Raw genomic sequence first — 26,638 nt, forward strand, 5'->3', positions numbered from 1 at the left:
TTCTAGGCACACAATGATACATTGCTTTCTGTTGACACCATACAGTTAATCACTCAATCACTTGGATAATCACTCCGTTTCTCACAATGCCACAGGTATAGAGACATGTGTATTAATTGCTTTTCCTTGTTTGATTGATTGTGAGTGTTGTACAACAACAAAAAAATGAAACAAAATAAGCTATATCTGTTCACACAAACATACACTATACTATGTGAAAAAATAAGCCCCCACAAAAATATTTGCGATCAAATCATTGCGATAATTGTACCTTCAAAAGACCTGACCCCATTCCTGGCCTAAATGCTCTGCTACAAATGTATCCCGAACTACAGCAGAGACAGTTGCTGCAACACGTCTGCTCCGAAGATCACAGCGGCGCTACAAAACAGAGATCACATTTCTGAAAACAGAAACACACATGGTTGGATTGTCCTTTGTAGGCTGCATCCCACCCAATTAGTATGAAACAATCCTCTCCATTTCAGTCTGAGCGTAAACAAACATGAAAGTTGTGTGGGCTGACGGGGAAAGACAGATTGATCTGTAGAAAATGGCGTTCAGCGTTGTAGGATCTCTGAGCGCCAGTGCAGATTTCTCAATGACGACACTCCTCTTTTGGAAGCAGCAAAGCACTAACTAAAGCAGAGGAATTGTGTGGAAAAAAAAGAATTGCTTTAAAAATAGCAAATTGTTGTTCTGTGTTGTTTTATGCAAAACAGAGGATAAGCTGGCTCCAGTATTTGGATTTGCCCAGCAAATTCAGGGAGAAGAACGTCCTCACCCACAGACCTGTTTCCAAATTCAGAAACCGTTCCTCTTTGGAAGATTTGCTGAACAAAACCTCCTTTTATTGCCCTGAATCCCTTGTACACAATGCAGCTCACACACTAAAAGAGAAGTTAAAAGCAGTGAGAACAGAGTGAGCCTAAGACTAGGGGTTGGAGGGTAGCATGTGAGAATGCTACTGCAAAAGGAAAGCAGAAAAACAATAAGCCCTTCAAACTTCAATGCATTGACAGCTTGCAGGCACAGAGATCTTTTGAAGCCTCCGCACTAGCCAGCCAACAAGCTGATCTCCAGAGAAACAGCCTGCCAATAGTTTAAGCCACCAAGAACTGGACAGGGGATTCTCTAGGTCTAGCCCACCACAACGAGATGGGATAAAAACACCCGATGGTCGTACAGTTACACCTCCAGCACGTTGGCAGCAGGAAATGACTCTAAAACGGCCATTCATCTCTTTCAACGCAAACTAACTGGTAAACAGGGTTGATACTAATGTGGATAATAATTATAACACTACTTATAATGACAAATAAGACGTAATGAGGTAACGATACATTTTAAAATGACAAATCATTTCCCAAGTGTGTGCTAGAGAAAACACATAAAAACACACACACACACGCGCGCACACAATACTCCGTCATGGTGAACTGTCCTCTCCAAATATTTGAGCTCATCAGAGGGAGGTTCTGTCCGTAGGTCTGTCAGCCATGTCTGGGGCGGGTAACGAGTCTCCAGAGACGCTGCTGAAGTCCAAAACTTGCATTCTGTCAGTCTGTATTGTTTGAACAGAACACTGCAACGGCAGCAACACAGTTCAGATGTGACGCTGATCTCTATTTTTGACAGAACCGTTGTTAAACACTGTTAAGCATGTCATAACACTGAGGGTTTCTGGGTCACCTCTGTACAGGGAAAGGGCTGTGAGGCCCGCAGGGTTGGGTTTGTGTGATTGGCTGTTTGTGTGTGTACTGTATGTACTGTTAAAGGAGTAGAATGTGTGAGAGTGTGTAAATGTTTTAGCTATGGGATGGCTGGGCGGTGTGTTTGGGGAGTGTGTGTGTGTGTTTAACAATAGAATTGAAGTGACAGGCTGTGCCTGGGGCAGGAAGAGGAGCGTTCGGAGCGTCTGGTCACACTAAGAGAGAGGTCTGACCCGTACACCACCACGTCTCACTGCAGACACACAGGCAAAGGGGACTGTTCCAGGTTATACACTAACCCTTCCCCACTGTGTACTGTACATTTCAACACACGTATACCTTTCTTTCCTTAAATTGATACAATATATAAACAAAGTTATATGGACACCCCTTCAAATTAGTGGATTCAGCTGTTTCAGCCACATCCATTGCTGACAGGTGCATAAAATTGAGCACACAGCCATTCAACTTCCATAAACAAACATTGGCAGTAGAATTACTTTCAAAGTGGCACTGTCATAGGATGCCACCTTTCCAAGTAATTCCATCAAATATATGCCCTGCTAGAGGTGCCCGGGTCAACTGTAAGTGCTATTATTGTGAAGTGGAAACGTCCAGGAGCAACAAAGGCTCAGCTGCGAAGTGGTAGGACACACAAGATCACAGAACAGGACCGCCGAGCTTTAAATCACGTAGCGCGTTAAAAAAAAAACCTGTCTGTCCTCAGTTGCAACACTCACTAACGAGTTCCAAACTGCCTCTGGAAGCAATTTCAGCACAATAACTATTCGCCGGGAGCTTTATGAAATGTATTTCCATGGCCGAGCTGCCGCACACAAGCCCAAGATCACCATGTGCAATAACAAGGGTCGGCTGGAGTGGTGTAAAGCTCGTCACCATTTGGATTCTGGAGCAGTGGAAACACATTCACCATCTGCCGGTCCGATGGATGAATCGGAGTTTGGCGGATTGCCAGGAAAACGATACCTTCCCGAATGCATTGTGCCCGCTGTAAAGTTTGGTGGAGGAGGAATAATGGTACGGGGCTGTTTTTCATGGTTTGGGCTAGTTCCCTTAGTTCCAGTGAAATCTTAACGCTACAGCATACAATGACATTCCAGACGATTCTGTGCTTCCAACTTTGCGGCAACAGTTTGGGGAAGGCCCTTTCCTGTTTCAGCAGGACAATGCCCCCCGTGCACAAAACGAGGTTCATACAGAAATGGTTTGTCGAGATCGGTGTGGAAGAACTTGACTGGCCTGCACAGAGCCCTGACCTCTTCCCCACCAAACACCTTGGGGATGAATTGGAATGCTGACAGCGAGCCAGGCCTAATCGCCCAACATCAGTGCCTGACCTCACTAATGCTCTTGTGGTTGAATGGAAGCAAGTTCCCGCAGCAACGTTCCAACATCTAGTGGAAAGCCTTCCCAGAAGAGTGGAGGCTGTTACAGCAGCAAAGGGGGGACCAACTCCATATTAATGTCTGTGATTTTGGAACGAGATGTTCGACAAGCAGGGGTCCACATACCTATTGGTCGTGTAGTGTCTCCCTGGCAAATTATTTAAAACTAATCTTAACCCTTTCTCATCGATCTTCATAAACCTCTGTATGACATACGTAAGTATGAGATATTGTGTCCAGTAAATGACTTTAATGAGCTGTGAAAAGTTACAATAACATTAGAGATGCAGCACACATTCCTCCAGTGGTGAAAGTGGAGCGTATGAGGCTGAGAGTGAGATCCCCCCTCAGGGCAAAAACGCAGTAGCAGACACACATCCAAGCAGACAGGAGCGTCTATCTTCGTTGAGCAGAGAGTCTAGCAGTACCAGGGAGGCATCAGTCTGCTGTACAGCAGGAGTGGTATGGAGGGAGAAAGGCATGGAGGGAGGCATGGAGGGAAGGATGGAGAGAGGTATGGAGGGAGGTATGGAGAGAGGTATGGAGGGAAGGATGGAGGGAGGTATGGAGGGAAGGATGGAGGGAGGTATGGATGGAGGCATGGAGGGAGGGAGGTATGGAGCTACTGGAGGTATGGAGGGAAGGATGGAGGGAGGCATGGAGGGAGGGAGGGATGGAGATATGGAAGAAGGCATGGAAGGAGATATGGAGGGAGGCATGGAGGGAGGTATGGAGGAGGGCATGGAGGGAGGGAGTTATGGAGGGAGGCATGGAGGGAGGCATGGAGGGAGGGAGTTATGGAGGGAGGTATGGAGGGAGGGAGGGATGGAGGTATGGAGGGAGGCATGGAGGGAGGTATGGAGCTACTGGAGGTAAGGAGGGAGGCATGGAGGGAGGTATGGAGCTACTGGAGGGAAGGAGGGAGACATGGAGGGAGGTATGGAGCTACTGGAGGGAAGGAGGGAGGCGATATTGACACTTTCTCACTGCCTTGATCACGCCAGCCGTCAGTAAAACCCTATTTCGTATTTCATTGTCTCTGTGAATGGGAGGGAATCTCATCGGCTTTGCACCGTGGAGAACAGAAAGGTTAAAGAGATACTTTGGTATTTTGGCAACGAGGCTCTTTATCTACCTCCCCAGAGTTAGATGATCTCGTGGACACCATGTTTATGTTTCTGGGTGCCGTTTGAAGAACGTTGCTAACTGCCAGTCTGTGAGGCTAATCATTTCTAATAACAATAAGATAATGACATATAATCTGTAATAAGTGTGCACTTAAGATGGCACACGGACATTTACCTCAGAAGTTAGGCGTCTAGTGGCTTCTGTGAGTTGCGACATGACGAGCCCTTCTCTGAGTGGCAGAGGTGACATTTACAGAGATCAGACGCATGCTATCATTAAAAAATAGCTGGGGTCTGCCCACAAAGCTGCTCCTTCCATCTCCCATGGCTCTTGTTCTTCAAAGTTATGTTTCGATCTGGTTGTTTGGAGATTATCATCAACATGGCAGGCCTCCCAGTTACTGAATTATTTGACAAATAGCATCCTGCCAAACGCAGCTGGCCGGCAGGTTCTTTAAACTGTTCTTTCCTCAGAGCTGCTATCGATATATGACATTTGAGCTGTTTTACTGCAGGTCAGCTCACTGAACACACCAGTGTGAGAAGCAAGTTGACCTTTCTATTCATATTGACCTTTAGGTGACCTTTCATAGTGCCACCTATCCACCTAGTGTGTCACGCCCTGATCTTAGAGAGCCGTTTTATTTCTCTATTTGGTTTGGTCAGGATGTGATGTGGGGTGGGCATTCTATGTTTTGTTTTTCTATGATTTTGTATTTCTATGTTTTGGCCGGGTATGGTTCTCAATCAGGTACAGCTGTCTATCGTTGTCTCTGATTGGGAACCATACTTAGGTAGCCCTTTTTCCCTCCTTTCTTTGTGGGAAGTTAACTTTATTTGTGGCACGTAGCCCGTAAGCTTCACGGTTGTTTTGTATTGTTTATTGTTTTTGTCAGCGTCATTTCTAAATAAAAAGGAATATGTACGCTCACCACGCTGCGCTTTGGTCTACTTCATTCGACGGCCGTGACATAGTGCCACCTTTCTGCTCCAAATTAGACTCCCTCAGAGATGCAGTACCCTCACCGCACACACTTTCACAATGCTGAAGAAGCTACCCGAATATACTGTAGATTCTCGCAATACTGAAGAAGGCACATAACTAAACACTCAGTTTATTAGGTACACCACTCCATTCACGAAAATAGTTTGCTCCTACAGACAGTGAGTCACGTAGCTGTGGCTTGCCATATAAATCGGGGCAGACAGGCATCGAGGCATTCAGTTACTGTTCGATTGAATGTTAGAATGGGCAAAACGAGTAGCCTAATCGACTTTGAAGGTGTTATGATTGTCGGTGTCAGGCGGTTCCAGTATGTCAATGGTACAGATTGGTGGAGGTGGTGTAATGGTGTGGGGAATGTTTTCCTGGCTAGGTCCCTTGATGACAATTGAGCAACGTTTCCATGCCCTGAAAAACGCAGGCTGTTCTGGAGGCAAAGGGGAGGTCTGACCCAGTATTTAATAAAGTGAATGTAGATTCTCACAAGACTCCTCAAAATAGAGTAGAGAGGTGTTCTTATAAAAGCCATCCGGTGTATCAAATCAAATCAAATGTATTTATATAGCCCTTCTTACATCAGCTGATATCTCAAAGTGCTGTACAGAAACCCAGCCTTAACCCCCAAACAGCAAGCAATACAGGTGTAGAAGCACAGTGGCTAGGAGGCTAGGTGTAGGCTGCAAGTATTACCTAGTGTGATGCATGACTGATTATACAGTTTTTCTCAATTGCTAAAACACTAAAACCCATTGGCTGAACAAAGTTCCCAGTTGCCTGGACTCATTTAGCTAATTATACAGTCTGTTGTCAATACCTTAAACCATTTCACATGATAAAACACAATTTGCAGATCTCACTTAGACTTTTCAGCAAAACTCTAAACACATTCTCATTCTCAAAACATATTCTGCACCCTAATGCACATGTCATCCATACTGGTAAACACAAGTAGCAACAATCAAATACAAATAGAGAACATATGTCATCGATTGAACACAACCAATCAAAATTGATTAAACCTGTTTCAAATGATGCGACACAACCAATATAAGCCAGTTCAGAGAGCAAACAGGTTGTTGAAGGTGGGAAGGAGAAAGTCTGAGAATGGAGACTGTAGTACAGTGCATTGTAGACTGTATACTGTACAATTAATGAATTGTATGGCCCTGAACATTGTGCTTTCCATTTATTAACAGTACTGACTGCTCAATAGAGGTTCATATCAACAAAGAACAAGAATGACAGTGTCACAGAGACAAAGGACACGTTTGTGAGATGCAGGGTACAGTACTGTAAAAATAGGGGTACAAGGAGGAGGAAGAACCAAAAACTAAATTGCAAAGAGCAAAGCAGAGTAGTAATTTCTGATCAATTTTGAGCTACTATGATAGAACATGTTTTCGTTCATCAAAAGACAATGACGGAAAAATATGAATATTTCTTTAGATTTAAAAATGTTCTTCTCCCTGAGAATTGTATGTTTTTAACAATGTGTTTTCTATTTTTCGGTGTATTGTTTACTGACTGCTTGAGAGTGTATATCATTTTGATCACTTTGTTTATGATTTGAGAGCAGTGTTTAATTTTGAACACAGGTAAAACTGTTTTGAGGCGAATGTTTCATTTTGCAAGAGGAGTCAGAGGTTATGTAAATAGTGCTTGAAGATGAGGTTTTGTGTTGAATGTTTTCAGGAAATGGAGCAAGGTTTCAGAAATTGTGTTTTAGCAATTGAGAAAAACTGAAAGAGAGTCACTATGTGTTTGAGACATGAATGTAACTCATCTGTGCTCTGGCCTCATGGGTAAAGAGGTCCTTATCCCACTGAGTTTCTCCATTACTGTATAACCCCATGAGGTAGCAGGGAAGTGAATCACCACTATTTGTCAGGTCTCCCCTCCTCTATTTGTCAGGTCTCCCCTCCTCTGACAGCCCGGGAGACGAAGTCAAATCACCAGTCCGCCAAGAGGCTTAGACCATGAAACCCAAATGATTCACACAGGAGAGAGAGAGAGAGAGAGAGAGAGAGAGAGAGAGAGAGAGAGAGAGAGAGAGACAGAGACAGAGAAAAAGAAAGAAAGAGAGAGAGAGAGAGAGAGAGAGAGAGAGAGGGAGAGAGAGAGAGAGAGAGAGACTGCTCCCAAGTCAACTGAGGAGAGGGGAAACTGATGTTTTAAAGAAGAAAACTGAAGAGAAGACCAGCGAAGGGAAGATAGAAGATCAATGTCTTCGTAATGATTTCATTTAGAGGAATCAACCATCTGCAGTTCACGACTGTGCCTCGTTGGTCAGTATAGGGGGACAGAGAAATGGGGGAGGAAAATAAGCTTTTACAGTACAAACTAAGACAAAGTAAGACTTGGATTGTCCTTGGAATGGCCAGCGTTAAAGGTTTCTTCTCCTGAAGCTTAGAAATTCTGTCTGGGTTAAATTGGATGCATCTACGACCGAGAAAACAACATCTGTCACAGGCAGCTTTCTGCAAATGTAATCTAATTTGGGCCCATTAGGCAGCTTTCTGCAAATGTAATGTAATTTGAACTCATTAGTTCCCTCAAAGCAGAAGGATACACATGTCCACCTAAATGTCAGGCAGTGACTGAGGAGCCAGCAATTAGAGCAAGCCAAGCGCCCAGGGGCCTTACTTTATAATGAGGAGGAGGAGGAGGAGGAGGAGGAGGCAGTGGAAATGGAGGAATGTCTTCAGATTGACCTGAACTAATGATCTGGTAATAAATCACACATGACTTTATGAAGGAATAAATTGATAATATAATAATATACAATAATAATAATAATAATATATAATATACACCGTACAGTATGGTTAGCTGGAAACAAAGGGTCAGGCTTGGGTCAGGCTAGGCAGGCAGGCAGGGAGGGGCGCAGGACATAGGTTATGGTTAGCTGGAAACAAAGGGGCAGGCTTGGGTCAGGCTAGGCAGGCAGGCAGGGAGGGGCGCAGGACATAGGTTATGGTTAGCTGGAAACAAAGGGGCAGGCTTGGGTCAGGCTAGGCAGGCAGGCAGGGAGGGGCGCAGGACATAGGGTATGGTTAGCTGGAAACAAAGGGGCAGGCTTGGGCTAGGCAGGCAGGCTAGGCAGGCAAAGGCAGGGAGGCAGGCAGGCAGGACATAGGTTATGGTTAGCTGGAAACAAAGGGGCAGGCTTGGGTCAGGCTAGGCAGGCAGGCAGGGAGGGGCGCAGGACATAGGTTATGGTTAGCTGGAAACAAAGGGGCAGGCTTGGGTCAGGCTAGGCAGGCAGGCAGGGAGGGGCGCAGGACATAGGTTATGGTTAGCTGGAAACAAAGGGGCAGGCTTGGGTCAGGCTAGGCAGGCAGGCAGGGAGGGGCGCAGGACATAGGTTATGGTTAGCTGGGCATTGTGATAATGATTATGGTACTCCTGCCATGTGGCAAGGGAGCAATGAATAAGGCCACACATAGATCTGCAGTACATACAACCAACGCAGTTGCAATCCAATATATCTGAAAATATATTTTCTTTCAACGAGATCCAGGAGGCACAATGTAAAGTTATCCATCCGAAAGGGTTCTTTTCACGTTAACTCACAGGAAGGAAGGAATCCTGTAAGAACCGTAACTGAATCTGAATCCATCTAATTTCTCCAATTCCAATTCACCAAGAATCAACATGAAAAATAAACCCTCTTTCGTGTGCCAAAAATACCCTTATCTTAGGGAGTATCTTTGTCTCTCTTCTTTGAGAAGCTTCTTCTGATGTCCACGTCTGCCCTGATAAGAGCACAACTACACGCACCTCCAACAGCAGCCTGGACTGGACCCTGGGGCTGGGCTTGGACCTAGGGAACGCCACACAAGGGTCTGGCCTGCACCCCATGACTGCTGTCTTGGGTTGTGATAAGAACACAGGCTCCTGAAGGCCCAGTCCAGTCATACTGTCAGTCAGTCTGTTCTTGTTTTGTTCTGATCTGTTCTGGTCTGTTCTAATCTGATCTGTTCTGATCTGTTCTATTCTGTTCTGTTATTTTCTGCTGTTCTGATCGGTTATTTTCTGATATGTTCTGATGTCTTCCGATCTGATCTGTTCTGTTCGGCAGGATGCCTCTGTATCCTTTCTGCTGATGACTCATCTTCCATGTCTTCACCGTGGGGAGACTTTTATAGTGTGAAAGGATGTTGTTAGTGGAAACACTACAGGTAACAGTGGGGGGTCGAAAAAAGGTTTGCCTACCTTGGCGAGATGTCACAGCCCTGCTGCATGAAGGCGCCCAGCGAGAACCACAAGCTGTTGAATATCCCAAACTCATTGGTGTGCCCCTCACTCGGGCTCTGGCCCTGTCCTTGGCCCTGGCCCTGTCCTTGGCCCTGGTTTTGGCCCGGTTGGGACTGGGACTGGCCCTGTCCTTGGCCCTGGTTTTGTCCCGGTTGGGACTGGGACTGTCCTGGCTCTCTCCTGGGACTGAACGACTGATGTCTCTGCTGCTGCTCTTGGCCCTCCTCTCCCTCTGAGTCGTCCCCCTGCCACTCGTATGGGCTGAAGCGGCTGACCAGGAAGAGAACCACGCTCACACCGATGTAGGCAAACACGATGCACATCCAGATCTCGTAGGCCAGTGGGTCGAGGAAGGAGAAGACTCCAGGTTTTGACTTGGTGGGCTTCTTGATCATGATGGAGATGCCCAGGGACATGAAGGGCTTGGAGAAGTCGATCACCTCCTCTCTCACCAGGGTGATGGTCAACGGGGCTACTGCTACATCTGCTTTCTAGGAGTCAAGGAGAGAATTACGTGTTCATCTATGTAGCTCTCCCTCAATGTATCATTCACCAACATTATCCCTACACTCAGAAATCCACGTCTGTATTTGTCCTTCAAACATTATCCCTACACTCAGAAATCCACGTCTGTATTTGTCCTTCAAACATTATCCCTACACTCAGAAATCCACGTCTGTAGTTGTCCTTCAAACATTATCCCTACACTCAGAAATCCACGTCTGTATTTGTCCTTCAAACATTATCCCTACACTCAGAAATCCACGTCTGTAGTTGTCCTTCAAACATTATCCCTACACTCAGAAATCCACGTCTGTATTTGTGCTTCAAACATTATCCCTACACTCAGAAATCCACGACTGTATTTGTCCTTCAAACATTATCCCTACACTCAGAAATCCACGTCTGTATTTGTCCTTCAAACATTATCCCTACACTCAGAAATCCATGTCTGTATTCGTCCTTCCAGCCATAAAGACTTCAAGTGGATATGACAAAAGCATTTCCTTAAAGGGGCAATCAGCAATTGCAACAATAACAAATAATTTCCCCTGCTTTGGTAAAAAGCTGAGGAATGTGGCTAAAGAAACCAGGGCTCCTGAGTGGCGTAGCGGTCTAAGGCACTGCATCTCAGTGCTCGAAGGCTGTATCACAACCAGCTGTGATTGGGAGTCCCATAGGAGTCCCATAGGTAGGCGCACAATTGGCCCAGCGTCGTCCAGGTTTGGCTGGTGTAGGCAGTCACTGTAAATAAGAAATTGTTCTTAACTGACTTGCCTAGTTAAATAAAGAAAAAAATAAATGTAACCATTTTCAATTCATAGACAGAGCTATCGATTCAAGGACTTACCATCCACGACACCGAATTATATTTTTAACCATATCTTGAGGCTATTGGTGTCTGTTTACATTTACTTTGTTTATAATAATGGAGTAAAACAAGCTTATATTTTGGGTTCTGATGGGGTACAAAAGTTGAACTAAGCTCATGAGGCATCAATAAGCAATTTTATTCAAGAATCAATGGGTCCGTAAGTTAAAAATAAATAAAAATGGATGTAACAACTGCAGATTGCCCCTTTAAGGTGATGTGAAGGAATGTAAATCACAAGGATTAGCATACGGCTCAGTAATAGTAAACTCTGTTCCCATAAGACAAGTTTCTAAAATCACTCTCCAGCTAACATAAACACTGAGTTTTTTCAAGCTGAATAATAATGAATCCCTTTCAAGAAATATTAGGCTTACAACACTGAGAGAAAAAAATAAAAACCCCTCCAAGCGAGACTTGATTTGGTGGTGTCCACACAGCACCTCTGTCATTGTAAGGACAGAACAAATATTCTACTGTACCCTAGACCAAACTAGGAGCGTATCTTTCATCTGAACTTCCTGAGGGCAGAGAAATAGTGCTTTGACATGACTCACATGAACAATGGAAGATATGAGAAGTGACAGTTCTGGACGTTTCAATAACAGCTTTCCTGGAATACAAATCCAGATACTGTACTGCTCTCAATCTGTTGCCTGTTGCCCAATTCTTTGGTTACCAGACAACAGCTTTTGACTTCTTGTCACACTATCACTTCAACATTGGCAGCCTATCAAGGCCCATCTGAATTGTGTTTTGACATTGAGGAAGCTGCTGGATATGTCAAGTGAGAGGTATAGACCTTTGTCCGAATATATCTCAGAACTTGTAAGGACACGCGGCATCCTTTCTGAAGTAAAGCTGTGAAATACTTCTCCAACACGATGTTATTGATGTTATCACAAAGAATGTATGTAAAACATAAAAAAAACACATAATATTGGAATGAAATAAGCATGCCCTGCAGTATGTCCTTTGGCTACAGTTGTAAATGTACAAATGTATGTACAAATGTATGTATAAATGTATGTACAAATGTACAAACGTATGTACAAATGTATGTACAAATGTACAAATGTATGTACAAATGTATGTACAAATGTACAATGTAGATAAGTATATGCTCCAGACTTGTAAAATAACACAACGGAAACATTATTTATACTAAAGGCCACATTGAATTTGTTTTCACGTATTTAGTATGTATCATTGCACACGTCTTTTGCGTGCATTTGTTATGTTTGGATTTAAGGCTTAACGTCGTGTCTGTATGAATATTGAATCTTGAATATTGAATCTTGAATATTGAATCTTGAATATTGAATCTTGAATATTGAATCTTGAATATTGACTGGGGGAAAAGGCTAGAGTGAAGGTTGAGATAAAAGATGGTGTGTACTTGGAAAACTACATGTTAGTCTAAAAGAAATGTGAAATAATGTCAAGATGCTTTTTATAGTGAAGATGAAGTCTATAAATTGCCTGGCTGGGCTGATGAGACAGTGGATTGCACAGTCAGATGGAACACAGTAAATAGGCATTTTAACCTCATAGATTTAGCTGGTAGTAACTTGTGGAATAGACACCGGCTGGAATGCGGTTCTAACCAATCAGCATTCAGGATTAGACCCACCCGTTGTATAAACGACAGATACTGTACCACATCTGCAACATTTTGGTTACTGCTACTAGAGTATATAAACCGAAAGTGGTTTCATTCAAAATGTGTCCTTGCTATTGGCCGAATTCCATGGACAGCTGTGTTGACTGAGACTGTACAATTAACACATTTCTCCTCTCTCAGAGCCTAGTGAGTTGCCCAGTGTGTTCATGAGATGGTTACTAACCCCATAAACGAGCTCGCCCACCATCCCGTTCCACATCTTGGACTCAGCGTCTCTGGCTCCGTACTTTCCATCCCCTACGATCTCCAGTTTATAAGTATAGCCCACATGCTTGGCGATCTCGGCGGCCAGCTCCACACAATAGCCCTCATACTTATCGTTCCCCACCAGCTGCTCATGATTTTTCTTCAGCATCACATATGGAGATTCCTAGGGAACATGAAGGACAACATTGATGTTTGTTTTTCATGGTTTCCTTCACTCTGCACGCATTCACCATTAATTTTTCACACATTTTTAAAAGGGACATTTATAAAGCTTTCCATGTCCAGCTTTCTCTGGGACAATGTACTCTAGAGGTTCCCAGGGACTTTCCATGTCCAGCTTTCTCTGGGACAATGTACTCTAGGGGTTCCCAGGGACTTGCATTGTCCAGTTTTCTCTGGGACAATGTACTCTAGGGGTTCCCAGGGACTTTCCATGTCCAGCTTTCTCTGGGACAAGCTTTCTCTGGGACTAGGGGTTCCCAACCTGTACTCTAGGGGTTCCCAGGGACTTTCCATGTCCAGCTTTCTCTGGGACAATGTACTCTAGGGGTTCCCAGGGACCTGCATTGTCCAGCTTTCTCTGGGAGAATGTACTCTAGGGGTTCCCAGGGACTTTCCATGTCCAGCTTTCTCTGGGACAATGTACACTAGGGGTTCCCAGGGACTTTCCATGTCCAGCTTTCTCTGGGACAATGTCCTCTAGGGGTTCCCAGGGACTTTCCATGTCCAGCTTTCTCTGGGACAATGTCCTCTAGGGGTTCCCAGGGACTTTCCATGTCCAGCTTTCTCTGGGACAATGTCCTCTAGGGGTTCCCAGGGACTTTCCATGTCCAGCTTTCTCTGGGACAATGTACTCTAGGGGTTCCCAGGGACTTTCCATGTCCAGCTTTCTCTGGGACAATGTCCTCTAGGGGTTCCCAGGGATCTGCATTGTCCAGCTTTCTCTGGGACAATGTACTCTAGGGGTTCCCAGGGACTTTCCGTGTCCAGCTTTCTCTGGGACAATGTACTCTAGGGGTTCCCAGGGACTTTCCATGTCCAGCTTTCCAGGGACTTTCCATGTCCAGCTTTCTCTGGGACAATGTCCTCTAGGGGGTTCCCAGGGACTTTCCATGTCCAGCTTTCTCTGGGACAATGTCCTCTAGGGGTTCCCAGGGACTTTCCATGTCCAGCTTTCTCTGGGACAATGTACTCTCCAGGGGTTCCCTAGGGGGGACTTTCCATGTCCAGCTTTCTCTGGGACAATGTACTCTAGGGGTTCCCAGGGACTTTCCATGTCCAGCTTTCTCTGGGACAATGTCCTCTAGGGGTTCCCAGGGACTTTCCATGTCCAGCTTTCTCTGGGACAATGTCCTCTAGGGGTTCCCAGGGACTTTCCATGTCCAGCTTTCTCTGGGACAATATCCTCTAGGGGTTCCCAGGGACTTTCCATGTCCAGCTTTCTCTGGGACAATGTCCTCTAGGGGTTCCCAGGGACTTTCCATGTCCAGCTTTCTCTGGGACAATGTACTCTAGGGGTTCCCAGGGGGACTTTCCATGTCCAGCTTTCTTTCTGGGATAATGTACTCTAGTACTCTAGGGGTTCCCAGGGACTTTCCATGTCCAGCTTTCTCTGGGACAATGTACTCTAGGGGTTCCCAGGGGGACTTTCCAGGGGTTCCCAGGGTCCAGCTTTCCCTGGGACAATGTCCTCTAGGGGTTCCCAGGGACTTTCCATGTCCAGCTTTCTCTGGGACAATGTCCTCTAGGGGTTCCCAGGGTCCAGCTTTCCATGTTCCAGGGACTTTTTCCAGCTTTCTCTGGGACAATGTCCTCTAGGGGTTCCCAGGGACTTTCTGGGACAATGTCCTCTAGGGGTTCCCAGGGACTTTTTCCAGCCCTGGGACAATGTCCTCTAGGGGTTCCCAGGGACTTTCCATGTCCAGCTTTCTCTGGGACAATGTACTCTAGGGGTTCCCAGGGACTTGCATTGTCCAGCTTTCTCTGGGACAATGTACTCTAGGGGTTCCCAGGGACTGTCCATGTCCAGCTTTCCCTGGGACAATGTCCTCTAGGGGTTCCCAGGGACTTTCCATGTCCAGCTTTCTCTGGGACAATGTACTCTAGGGGTTCCCAGGGACTTTCCATGTCCAGCTTTCTCTGGGACAATGTACTCTAGGGGTTCCCAGGGACTTGCATTGTCCAGCTTTCTCTGGGACAATGTACTCTAGGGGTTCCCAGGGACTTTCCATGTCCAGCTTCCTCTGGGACAATGTCCTCTAGGGGTTCCCAGGGACTTTCCATGTCCAGCTTTCTCTGGGACAATGTACTCTAGGGGTTCCCAGGGACTTTCCATGTCCAGCTTCCTCTGGGACAATGTCCTCTAGGGGTTCCCAGGGACTTTCCATGGACTTTCCATGTCTGGGACATGCTTCCTCTGGGACAATGTACTCTAGGGGTTCCCAGGGACTTTCCATGTCCAGCTTTCTCTGGGACAGGGACTTTCCATGTCCAGCTTTCTCTGGGACAATTCCTCTAGGGGGGGACTTTCCCAGCTTCTCTGGGACTTAGGGGTTCCCAGGGACTTTCCATGTCCAGCTTTCTCTGGGACAATGTCCTCTAGGGGTTCCCAGGGACTTTCCATGTCCAGCTTTCTCTGGGACAATGTCCTCTAGGGGTTCCCAGGGACTTTCCATGTCCAGCTTTCTCTGGGACAATGTCCTCTAGGGGTTCCCAGGGACTTGCATTAATTTGAGGGGTAAAAAGAGTACATACCATAGGTATGTCGCAATTGTTTATACTAAATCTAAAACGACGCATAAATCTGTGATGCTTTGGGTCTCTGAGTCCCTCGGATGCATATGGAAATAACTTTGGTTTGTCTTTATGATATTCGGAAGCTGAGCTACGCATTTCTAAAGTTGAGGAGTCTGACTTTGCTTGGAAAGTATACTGATACTCCGTCGCTATCAATTGATCTAATCACTTTCTGTAAAAGAGAGTAATATAATTAAATTGAGGGTTCATATAAATGACCATAATAAAACATATTTGGTCGCGGAATAACATTTGGGAAGGCATTTGTGACATTTTTCAAACGTTATAAAGGGGGCCCTGGATAAAAAACGTGTACATGGTACGGTATAATACATTAACTTGTTTACAACCATGGGGCTTCACATCAATTTCTGTCAATTGCTTTGTGTATACGAAGGGGCCTTCAAATGACATTATTCATAGCGAGGAAGTGGCTACCCCCGGGGATCTGGACACAATCTCACACCTTCTCCTCAGTGTCGAGTGACTCAGATCTGATGGGCAAGCAGCACTCCTGCTATTTCTGACTGGCCAGGCCAGGATGACTGTAAAGGGGCTGTGTGGAGCTCTGGGTCTACCCTCCAGGTAAAGCAGAACAGAGCTGCTGTGAAAGCAGCCCTCATGGCCAGGCCACAGGTGAACACAACATAGAGTACAATCGGGAAATAGTGGGGCTGAGATAATTTCACAAGGACAGTATTTCAGAGTTCAGATTTAGCCAGAAGCATTTTGAGACACACAAGGGCTCTCTCTCCCTCCCCATCCTTTACTCTCCCCCCTCTCTCTCTCTCTCCCCATCCCTTACTCTCTCCCTCTCCCACTCTCTCTTGCGCTCTCCCCCTCTCTCTCTCTCCCCATCCCTTACTCTCTCCCTCCCCATCCCTTACTCTCCCTCTCTCTCTCCCTCCCCATCCCTTACTCTCCCTCTCTCTCTCTCTCTCTCTCTCCCCATCCATTACTCTCTCCCTCCCCATCCCTTACTCTCCCTCTCTCTCTCTCTCCCTCCCCATCCCTTACTCTCCCTTTCTTCTCTCTCTCTCTCTCCCCAACCCTTACTCTCTCCCTCCCCATCCCTTACTCTCCCTCTCTCTCTCCCCATCCATTACTCTCTCCCTCCCCATCCCTTACTCTCCCCCCTCTCTCTCTCTCTCTCTCTCCCCATCCATTACTCTCTCCCTCCCCATCCCTTACTCTCCCTCTCTCTCTCTCCCTCCCCATCCCTTACTCTCCCTCTCTCTCTCTCTCCCCATCCATTACTCTCTCCCTCCCCATCCCTTACTCTCTCCCTCTCTTGCGCTCTCCCTCTCTCTCTCTCCCTCTCTCTCTCTCCCCATCCATTACTCTCTCCCTCCCCATCCCTTACTCTCTCCCTCTCCCTCTCTTGCGCTCTCCCTCTCTCTCTCTCTTTCTCTCTCTCCCCTTCCCTCCCTCATGTAGATGACTTGACCCACTGGTAATGATAGCCCATTTTAGGGATTGCTTAGATGGATGAATGTGCTGTATAAAATATAAACCCTGCCGTTTGGATATGAAAAGTAAAAATAAATTCACTGTCCAATTTTTTCTGGGATAGTTGCCACTAATTTCTATCCCTGTGTGAATCCAACCTAAAAATCCCTATTTTCCAGTATAGTCATATCAAACACAGCCTCAAACAATTGTCCTTTTTTCGTCAGTGAAACCCATTATCAAAATCCAAACATTGAGCCTATCAGTTAAGCTAGAAGAAGAAGTATTACTTAAATTATCACAGTGAATTATTGTAATGTTTGTTTATGTATCAATTAATCCCATAAGGCAACTGCCGATTTGACACGAAAATAAAATGTAATTCATTCATTCTAGTGAGACTCACAAGGATACTGGTCACTATGTAGGTCCTGTTTTGCAGTCCGAAGAACTCTTCAACCACCGGCGTGTATACCGCTGTGTTCACATAGTTCTCGTTCTCGTTCCAGTAGCCCACCTACAGTCAGAAAGAGTACAGTCTATCAACACACACAGACGAGGAAATCATACACTTCTATTTATAGTGTAAGACATATTAATATCACTGGCTTTATGAAGCACAATTAGCCTCCACACACGTAGCGTGGGCATAAGAACACTGTCCATATCAGATTCAGCATATCGTTTATGAGGGCCCTGAATATTTATGAACAGCTCTGCCTGATGTTCTTTGTGGTGGGCTATCTCATCAAATGATGTGATGTATTTAGGCTAGTGGACACCTGGGGCGATTGATTTTGTGAGTTGTGCTTTGTGTCCGCTTCCATACCCTATAATTACCCTATAAGTGTATCTTTTTTTATGACTAGTCTGTATACAGGTAGACCAGAAAAGCCACATCCCTGATTGGCAGATGAGTGGCAACCCTGATTACAACCACCTGCTACCCATCTGCTGTTCCCTACAAATGCTGTTTTGAATTACAGAAAGTTGTACCTAAACACTAAAGAAGGCTGTAAAGACGAAACTATCCCTGACGCAGTGAGAGAAAAAAATTGAATGATGAAGTAAGCTTTATGCAATATATTTTTTGAGTGCAAACCCATTACACCTCTTTTTTTGGGTATAAGAACATCCATTAACTCATATAGCTAATCCGCTAGTCAGTGATAACCAAGACCTCCTATCGTACTCCTATCGTACGTCAGGGCCAGCTTATCTTACTCTCAGGTTGTAAGACTGTGTCGGTGATAACATTAAAGAGAGTCATCTTTATGTACAAATACCTTGCATGCCAAATGATACGAGGAATTTGCTCCAAATACAGTATGCAAGATCACTGAGTACTATAGCCAATGAGCTGCTGGTTCACTGAGTACTATAGCCAATGAGCTGCTGGTTCACTGAGTACTATAGCCAATGAGCTGCTTTTTCACTGAGTACTATAGCCAATGGTTGCATTCATGTAAACTCAGCAAAAAAAGAAACATCCTCTCACTGTCAACTGCATTTATTTTCAGCAAACTTAACATGTGTAAATATTTGTATGAACATAACAAGACTCAACAACTGAGACATAAACTGAACATGTTCCACAGACGTGTGACTAACAGAAATTGAATAAAGTGTCAAAGGGGGGAGGGGTCAAAATCAAAAGTAACAGTCAGTATCTGGTGTGGCCACCAGCTGCATTAAGTACTGCAGTGCATCTCCTCCTCATGGACTGCACCAGATTTGCCAGTTCTTGCTGTGAGATGTTACCCCACTCTTCCATCAAGACAACTGCAAGTTCCCGGACATTTCTGGGGGGAATGGGCCTAGCCCTCACCCTCCGATCCAACAGGTCCCAGACGTGCTCAATGGGATTGAGATCTGGGCTAGTCGCTGGCCATGGCAGAACAGTGACATTCCTGTCTTGCAGAAAATCATACACAGAACGTGCAGTATGGCTGGTGGCATTGTCATGCTGGAAGGTCATGTCAGGATGAGCCTGCAGGAAGGGGACCACATGAGGGAGGATTATGTCTTCCCTGTAACGCACAGCTTTGAGATTCCCTGCAATGACAGCAAGCTCAGTCCGATGATGCTGGGACACACCGCCCCAGACCATGATGGACCCTCCACCTCCACCCTCCATCGATCCCGTTCCAGAGTACAGGCTTCGGTGTAACGCTCATTCCTTCGGTCCTGTCTGGTCCAGTAATGGTGGGTTTGTACCCATAGGCGACGTTGTTGCTGGTGATGTCTGGTGAGGACCTGCCTTACAACAGGCCTACAAGCCCTCAGTCCAGCTTCTCTCAGCCTATTGCGGACAGTCTGAGCACTGATGGAGGGATTGTGTGTTCCTGGTGTAATTCGGGCAGTTGTTGTTGTCATCTTGTACCTGTCCCCCAGGTGTGATATTCGGATGTACCAATCCTGTGCAGGTGTTGTTACACGTGGTCTGCCACTGCGAGGACGATCAGCTGTCCGTCCTGTCTACCTGTAGCGCTGTCTTAGGCATCTCACAGTTCAGACATTGCAATTTTATTGCCCTGGCCACATCTGCAGTCCTCATGCCTCCTTGCAGCATGCCTAAGGCACGTTCACACAGATGAGCAGGGACCCTGGGTATCTTTCTTTTGGTGTTTTTCAGAGTCAGTAGAAAGGCCTCTTTAGTGTCCTAAGTTTTCATAACTCTGACCTTAATTGCCTACCGTCTGTAAGCTGTTAGTGTCTTAACGACCGTTCCACAGGTGCATGTTCATTAACTGTTCATGGTTCATTGAACAAGCATGGGAAACAGTGTTAAACCCTTTACAATGAAAATCTGTGAAGTTATTTGGATTTTTACTAATTATCTTTGAAAGACAGAGTCCTGAAAAAGGGACGATTCTTTTTTTGCTGAGCTCATTTACTCTGATATGCTGTGCATTTTCCCAAATGAAATATATATTGATATATTAGAAACTCGAAGAGCTAGGGAAATTCATTTTCTGATTGACAAACAAATTCTTCGGATATGAATAAATAATATGAAAATCCTACAACTGAGCTATGAAAACAAATATGTCACATACTGGTATGATGTGAACATTGGACATTCATTTTTTGCAAAGCCAATTTTGCTCCAGCGGTTCAATTTGGCTCTAGTGGTTCAATTTGGCTCCAGGGGTTCAATTTGGCTCCAGGGGTTCAATTTGGCTCCAGGGGTTCAATTTGGCTCCAGTGGTTCAATTTGGCTCCAGGGGTACAATTTGGCTCCAGGGGTTCAATTTGGCTCCAGGGGTTCAATTTGGCTCTAGTGGTTCAATTTGGCTCCAGGGGTTCAATTTGGCTCCAGGGGTACAATTTGGCTCCAGGGGTTCAATTTGGCTCCAGTGGTTCAATTTGGCTCCAGGGGTTCAATTTGGCTCCAGTGGTTCAATTTGGCTCCAGTGGTACAATTTGGCTCCAGGGGTTCAATTTGGCTCCAGTGGTTCAATTTGGCTCCAGTGGTTCAATTTGGCTCCAGTGGTTCAATTTGGCTCCAGGGGTTCAATTTGGCTCCAGTGGTTCAATTTGGCTCCAGTGGTTCAATTTGGCTCCAGTGGTACAATTTGGCTAGTTAAGATGAAAACAATGTGTCCAGACAATTACAGTTGAGATGATGAGTCCATTGAGGGTGATGTTTTCTGATGAATTACTCCTACTGGTAAGGTCAAGTGTCATACAGTATCCGACCTAACTATCTAACACAACATATTTCCCCTGAGGAGGATAAAAAGAGGTTGATTGATAATTCTAGAGGTTACGGACAAGTCCCAGTTCACCTTCAGCGGTCCACTCGGGCTCAGCTCCATGACGCTGACTGTGTAGTTGGTCCGATGGCCTTTCTCGTTAAACTGGACATGTCCAGTCAAGCCCTCAATTCGAACCTGTAGGACAAACCAGATATGGACCAGGATTGGTATGAAGAACTGTTAACTCTCTGAGACCTGTATCTGTGCAACCTGGAATCTGAGAAACGAATAACGCTCAACTCGCTACAGTACGCAAAGAAATCAACACCTAATACAAGGGTAGGCAACTAGATTCAGCTGCGGGAAGATGTTTGTCTGAGCGGATGGTTGGGGGAAAAGAGATTTCTTTGATCACGTTATAACGTCTCCTTTTTATATTGGTGGGAATATTTGGGAACAGATTTACTAAATTAAACTCAATTTGAGTGATTTCCTGGTGATTTATCAGTCCTTTTTTTAAACCAAAAGCTCAAATCCTATAATGATTATTCTTTTTTTTACTAAAAACTTTGATGAGCCCCAAAAAGAATCACTTGATGGGCCAGTTTTGGCCTGCGGGCCACCTGTTGCCTACCACCGATATAATATATTTTTTACACAATACTGTATGATTATATTATAGCTAGGAACAAAAACTGCAAAAATGTCATTTTCTTATCTCAAGAACACAAGATTGCTATTTCAGGATTCCAATATTACCAGCTGGTTGTTTTGACATTGCATGATATCAAACATAATATTTGAAATCCTACAATTCTACAGGTCACAAGATAACTATTTAAGGATTACTGTACATATAGCTCACAAGTTTGCATTTAACTGAGGGTTTAACACAATAGTACTTAATTAAGCTAGTATTGTTTTCTATTGTACAGTATTTCTCATAGTCATACATGATTAATTGCCTGTGCAGCTAGCGTTGAGTTTGAAGCCTAGTCCTTCTATTCTCTGTGGCTGTGGAGTGAGTGGTGCTATCTGCCTACCTGCTGTAGGGCTCTCTGGATGTCGATACCCTGGCCCCAGGGAGCTGGTGGGTTGGCCAGACACTCGCCAGCGTTGCCTCGCCGGGAGATGTCAATACGCTGCTTCCGAAGGTTCTGAAAGGCGGTTGCCATGACGCTCACTCCGTCGTATGTGAGGGCTCCCGTGTACTAAGAGGACAATTCCAAGGAGGCAACATTATTGGAATCTTGAGAAAATGAATGGAAAGATCTCTGAGACAGTTTGATCATACCTTCAGTCTTCTCTTGGGTAGCTTAAGGTCTTTGCTGTCAAAGTCCACCCATTCCTCTATGACCTTGCTGACATTTTCGTCTGAGTAGTTCATTAGTTGGAACCCGGTGATGTTGGCACCACTCTTCTGGAACTCAGTGAAGTTCATGTCCAAAAATCCCTGAGAAAGAAGGAATCAAATTCTTACCATAGAACAGAAGCAAACTTAAGCTAAGTAAACAAAACAGAACCAAACATGGCTTAGCCGTAAGGATGGAGCAGATCCTTGGATGACAGTGTGTTTTCAGAGTGCCGGTACTGAAAGCTTCGATGTCTTAGAGCTGCTATTCAGCTGTTCAACCCCACTGGAGAAGTCACCCACTGGGCAAAAACTTGTTGAATCAACGTTGTTTCCACGTCATTTCAACACCTAAAAGTCAATGTGCTGACGTTGAATCAACGTTGTTTCCACGTCATTTCAACACCTAAAAGTCAATGAGCTGACGTGGAATCAACATGGAAAACTGATTGGATTTAAATGAAGTCATCAACGTCTGGGAATTTTGAATATTTTCAGCCACATTTGTACCCATATCCACGACATTGTGACTGTTTTTGTTGATTTCACATTGAATTCACGTTAGTTGACAACTCAACCAAATGTAAATCAAAACTAGATGTTGAACTGATGTCTGTGCCCAGTGGGCAGATCCAGGCAGATCCAGGCAGTCACTACAAATCTATGAAGCAGGAAAGGATAAACCACTATTCTACAGTTTGACAAGCAGATGTCTTTTCAACTGCATCTGCCCTCTTTTACTATTTTAATATATAAGATAGAATCAAGTCAAACGCGGGACAGCACTCCCACAGTCTCTGAGCATTCAAGGAAATGTGTACAGTCCATTAAAACACACATCAGACACCTGCATGATGACTTCAAAATGGAACTTCACCTTAAATGTACACTAATGAATATGTAACTAAATAGCAATACATGATATTTATAACATAGTAGTTACATGTAGTTACTATGTAAATACTGTGTAATTATACTGTAATAAGGGTTTTAGCTGTATAGGTTATTACACAAGTGGAACAAGGACATGTAATTACAAATCTGCTTGTCGGAGGTTATTCCGGATCTTCAAATTGAATTGTTCCTAGTGCTATCTTTGATTGACTTAGGGATATGGTGGACAACCAAGTGGGAGCGGCTCCCCTCACCTTGTTTGCATTTAATTACCTGTGTCTCCAGAGTAAGAACGTCTAACTACATTAAACTTACCCAGCTGGAGTCACGCTGCAGCTAGCCTCGGAAACAGGCTTCAGCAAATGCTCTTTGAATGCTTTATTTGAATGATAAAAAGTCCCAGATCACATATTCCATTCTCCCCCCCGAGGCTATAAATAATAAGCATGAGTGTTGGAAGTTTAGGGAGTCTTCACAGGCTGATAACTAAGATCACGTTTCGTTACATAGACCATACTTAATCAATAAACAGAGGGAGTATGAGTGTGTTTGTGTGTGTGTGTGTGTGCGAGCATGTGTGTTTGTGTGTGTGTGTGTGTGCGAGCATGTGTGTGTGTGTGTGTGTGAGTGTGTACGTGTGCCCCATCTGGCAAATGGTTCAAATGGTAAGGAACCACGGAGTGTTGCATCTTGCCACCTTTATAATCATTATTATCTATGTTTCCTACGGCTCAATCCAGTTAGGAATTTAACAATCCTGACGGTGAAGTCACCGTCCCCCCCCCTATATTTCACAGTCCACTTTACGTGTTCTACCACAACAAATGTTTCTAGACCTCTTGAGTTGAGCCCTCTGGAGTGGATGTTTAGACCTGACATGCAACTCTTAAGCCAAACATACAGCATCCTCTCCTGGTGAAGTACTGTGTATAACACAAGACGACATACCACTAGAGCAAGCGGCTAGCTTGTTGCTTCATGGGCGACAGCTGACCTCAGATCTCAAATCAAATCAAATCACATTTTATTGGTCACATACATGTTGATTAGCAGATGTTATTGCGGACTAAGATACAGTAGAATATTATAGAATACAGTATATGAGATGAGTAATGATAGATATGTAAGCATTATTAAGTGAATGAGATACAGTAGAATAGTATAGAATACAGTATATACATATGAGATGAGTAATGCATAGACTAAGATACAGTAGAATAGTATGGAATACAGTATATACATATGAGATGAGTAATACATAGACTAAGATACAGTAGAAGAGTATGGAATACAGTATATACATATGAGATGAGTAATGATAGATATGTAAGCATTATTAAGTGAATGAGATACAGTAGAATAGTATAGAATACAGTATATACATATGTAATATAGACATTAGAATAGTATAGAATGAATGAGAGTAATGCATAGACTAAGATACAGTAGAATAGTATGGAATACAGTATATACATATGAGATGAGTAATGATAGATATGTAAGCATTATTAAGTGAATGAGATACAGTAGAATAGTATAGAATACAGTATATACATATGAGATGAGTAATGATAGATATGTAAGCATTATTAAGTGAATGAGATACAGTAGAATAGTATAGAATACAGTATATACATATGAGATGAGTAATGCATAGACTAAGATACAGTAGAATAGTATGGAATACAGTATATACATATGAGTAATACATAGACTAAGATACAGTAGAATAGTATGGAATACAGTATATACATATGAGATGAGTAATGATATATATGTTAACATTATTAAGTGACTAAGATACAGTAGAATAGTATAGAATACAGTATATGAGATGAGTAATGATAGATATGTAGACATTATTAAAGTGACTAGTGTTCCATTCCTTAAAGTGGCCAGTGATTCCTAGTCTATGTCTATAGGCAGCAGCCTCTAATGTGCTAGTGATGGCTGTTTAACAGTCTGATGGCATTGAGATAGAAGCTGTTTTTCAGTCTCTCAGTCCCAGCTTTGATGCACCTGTACTGACCTCGCCTTCTGGATGATTGCGGGGTGAACAGGCAGTGGCTCGGGTGGTTGATCTCTATATGAAGCTATGCTAACGTTCTCACTCACTGGCAAACATAGAAAGATGGCCGCTGTTTTATGGGCTCTTAACCAACTATGCTATTTATTTATTTTTCCCCACATTGTTTGTAACTTATTTTGTACATAATGTTGCTGCTACCGTCTCTTATGACCGAAAAGAGCTTCTGGACATCAGAACAGCGATTACTCACTTTGAACTGGACAAATAATTTTTCTTACCCCCTGTATATAGCCTCGTTATGGTTATTTTACTGCTGCTCTCTAATTATTTGCTACATTTATTTATATATATATATATTTTTAGGTATTTTTCTTAAAACTGCATTGTTGGTTAAGGACTTGTAAGTAAGCATTTAACTGTAAGGTTTACATCTGTCGTATTCGGCGCATGTGACAAATACAATTGGATTTGATTTAAAATAGAGGCTAGCTTGTCGCTTCATGGGTGACAGTTGACCTCTGATCTCTATATGAAGCTATGCTAACGTGACAGGCAAACCTAGACATGGAATGACTTACGAGGCAACTATGCTTCACTACAATTGGATATGTGTGGATTGCAGAATCATTCGAACAGAGTTCCTACCTACTATTGCTGCTATTTAGGAACTCATTGGGTCTGGTGGCCAATGAATATTAACATGAAGCAATGAATTGAGCCCATTAATAATAATGGAAAACAAACTTCTGTTTAGTTACGCAAAGAACAAAAGCACACACACATTCATATACCAAATATATAAAACCAACCATATATATGCGCAAGTATAGTGTAAGCATGTACAAGCACGCCCATGCACACACACACACACGCCCATGCACACACACACACACACACACACACACACACACACACACACACACACACACACACACACAAAGAAGCTCAGAGCCCTACAATTGTCTTAAAGGAGTAGAAATGATCATATACTTGCTCAGCTGGTAATCAGCAATCTGTCTACATTGTGTTCTGCACAGACAAGCAGAAGCTCTACTGGTCTGTCAGATACAGAGAAGATGAACAGGCACCAAATCATGGAACAACGCCACCATAGATTAGTCTAAACAATCGGTTTCCATCAATTCGGCAGAAGATGAAACTACAGTTGTGCTTACGTGTTTGTAATCGTTCAGTGGGGATGAAGGTACAGTGTTATTTTACTTCTCAATGGGGGCGTCAGTAGCGTTGTGATCAGAACAACAACAACAACAACAACAATCCTATCAATTTCACAATTTCACAGAGTTCTCTTGACTGGGAGCTCCAGCAATATCTACAAAGAAGACATTTCAGATGGATTGAAAATAAAATTACAATGAAATTACACTGGAGCCTGCATGTTGCATCAAAGCTTCTATTGTTTCAGAGAGGGCTAGACTTACCAGGTTTGCCAATATGTAGTGGTAATTTTTTAGGTTCTTCTTCTGAGCAGCGATCTGGAAAACATAACAAAATGGGGAAATGATGTCCATTTGGCAACACGTCAATGAAAGCATTTTAAAAGCTATTGCATTCCAGATGTGGCTTGAGGTGTCCCATTAATCCTGAGTGGCACAGCTGTTTAAGGGCACTGCATCTCAGTGCAAGAGG

At 44.0% G+C, this 26,638-nt stretch overlaps 1 protein-coding gene across 1 annotated transcript in view; it reads right to left on the reverse strand.

The window, feature by feature from the left end:
• LOC115123638 (glutamate receptor 1-like) overlaps positions 1-26,638 on the reverse strand; it is a 116,441-nt gene that overhangs the window by 17,857 nt on the left and 71,946 nt on the right. Inside the window, exons 5-11 of the mRNA XM_065023943.1 lie at positions 26,431-26,484; positions 22,009-22,167; positions 21,758-21,925; positions 20,805-20,909; positions 17,420-17,530; positions 12,725-12,931; positions 9,464-9,996 (exon numbers count right to left, since the gene is read on the reverse strand). Coding sequence (XP_064880015.1) covers positions 9,464-9,996; positions 12,725-12,931; positions 17,420-17,530; positions 20,805-20,909; positions 21,758-21,925; positions 22,009-22,167; positions 26,431-26,484 — 1,337 coding nt within the window. The remainder of the gene's footprint in view (positions 1-9,463; positions 9,997-12,724; positions 12,932-17,419; positions 17,531-20,804; positions 20,910-21,757; positions 21,926-22,008; positions 22,168-26,430; positions 26,485-26,638) is intronic.

Source organism: Oncorhynchus nerka, linkage group LG10, assembly GCF_034236695.1.
Source record: "Oncorhynchus nerka isolate Pitt River linkage group LG10, Oner_Uvic_2.0, whole genome shotgun sequence".
Lineage (NCBI taxonomy): Eukaryota > Metazoa > Chordata > Actinopteri > Salmoniformes > Salmonidae > Oncorhynchus > Oncorhynchus nerka.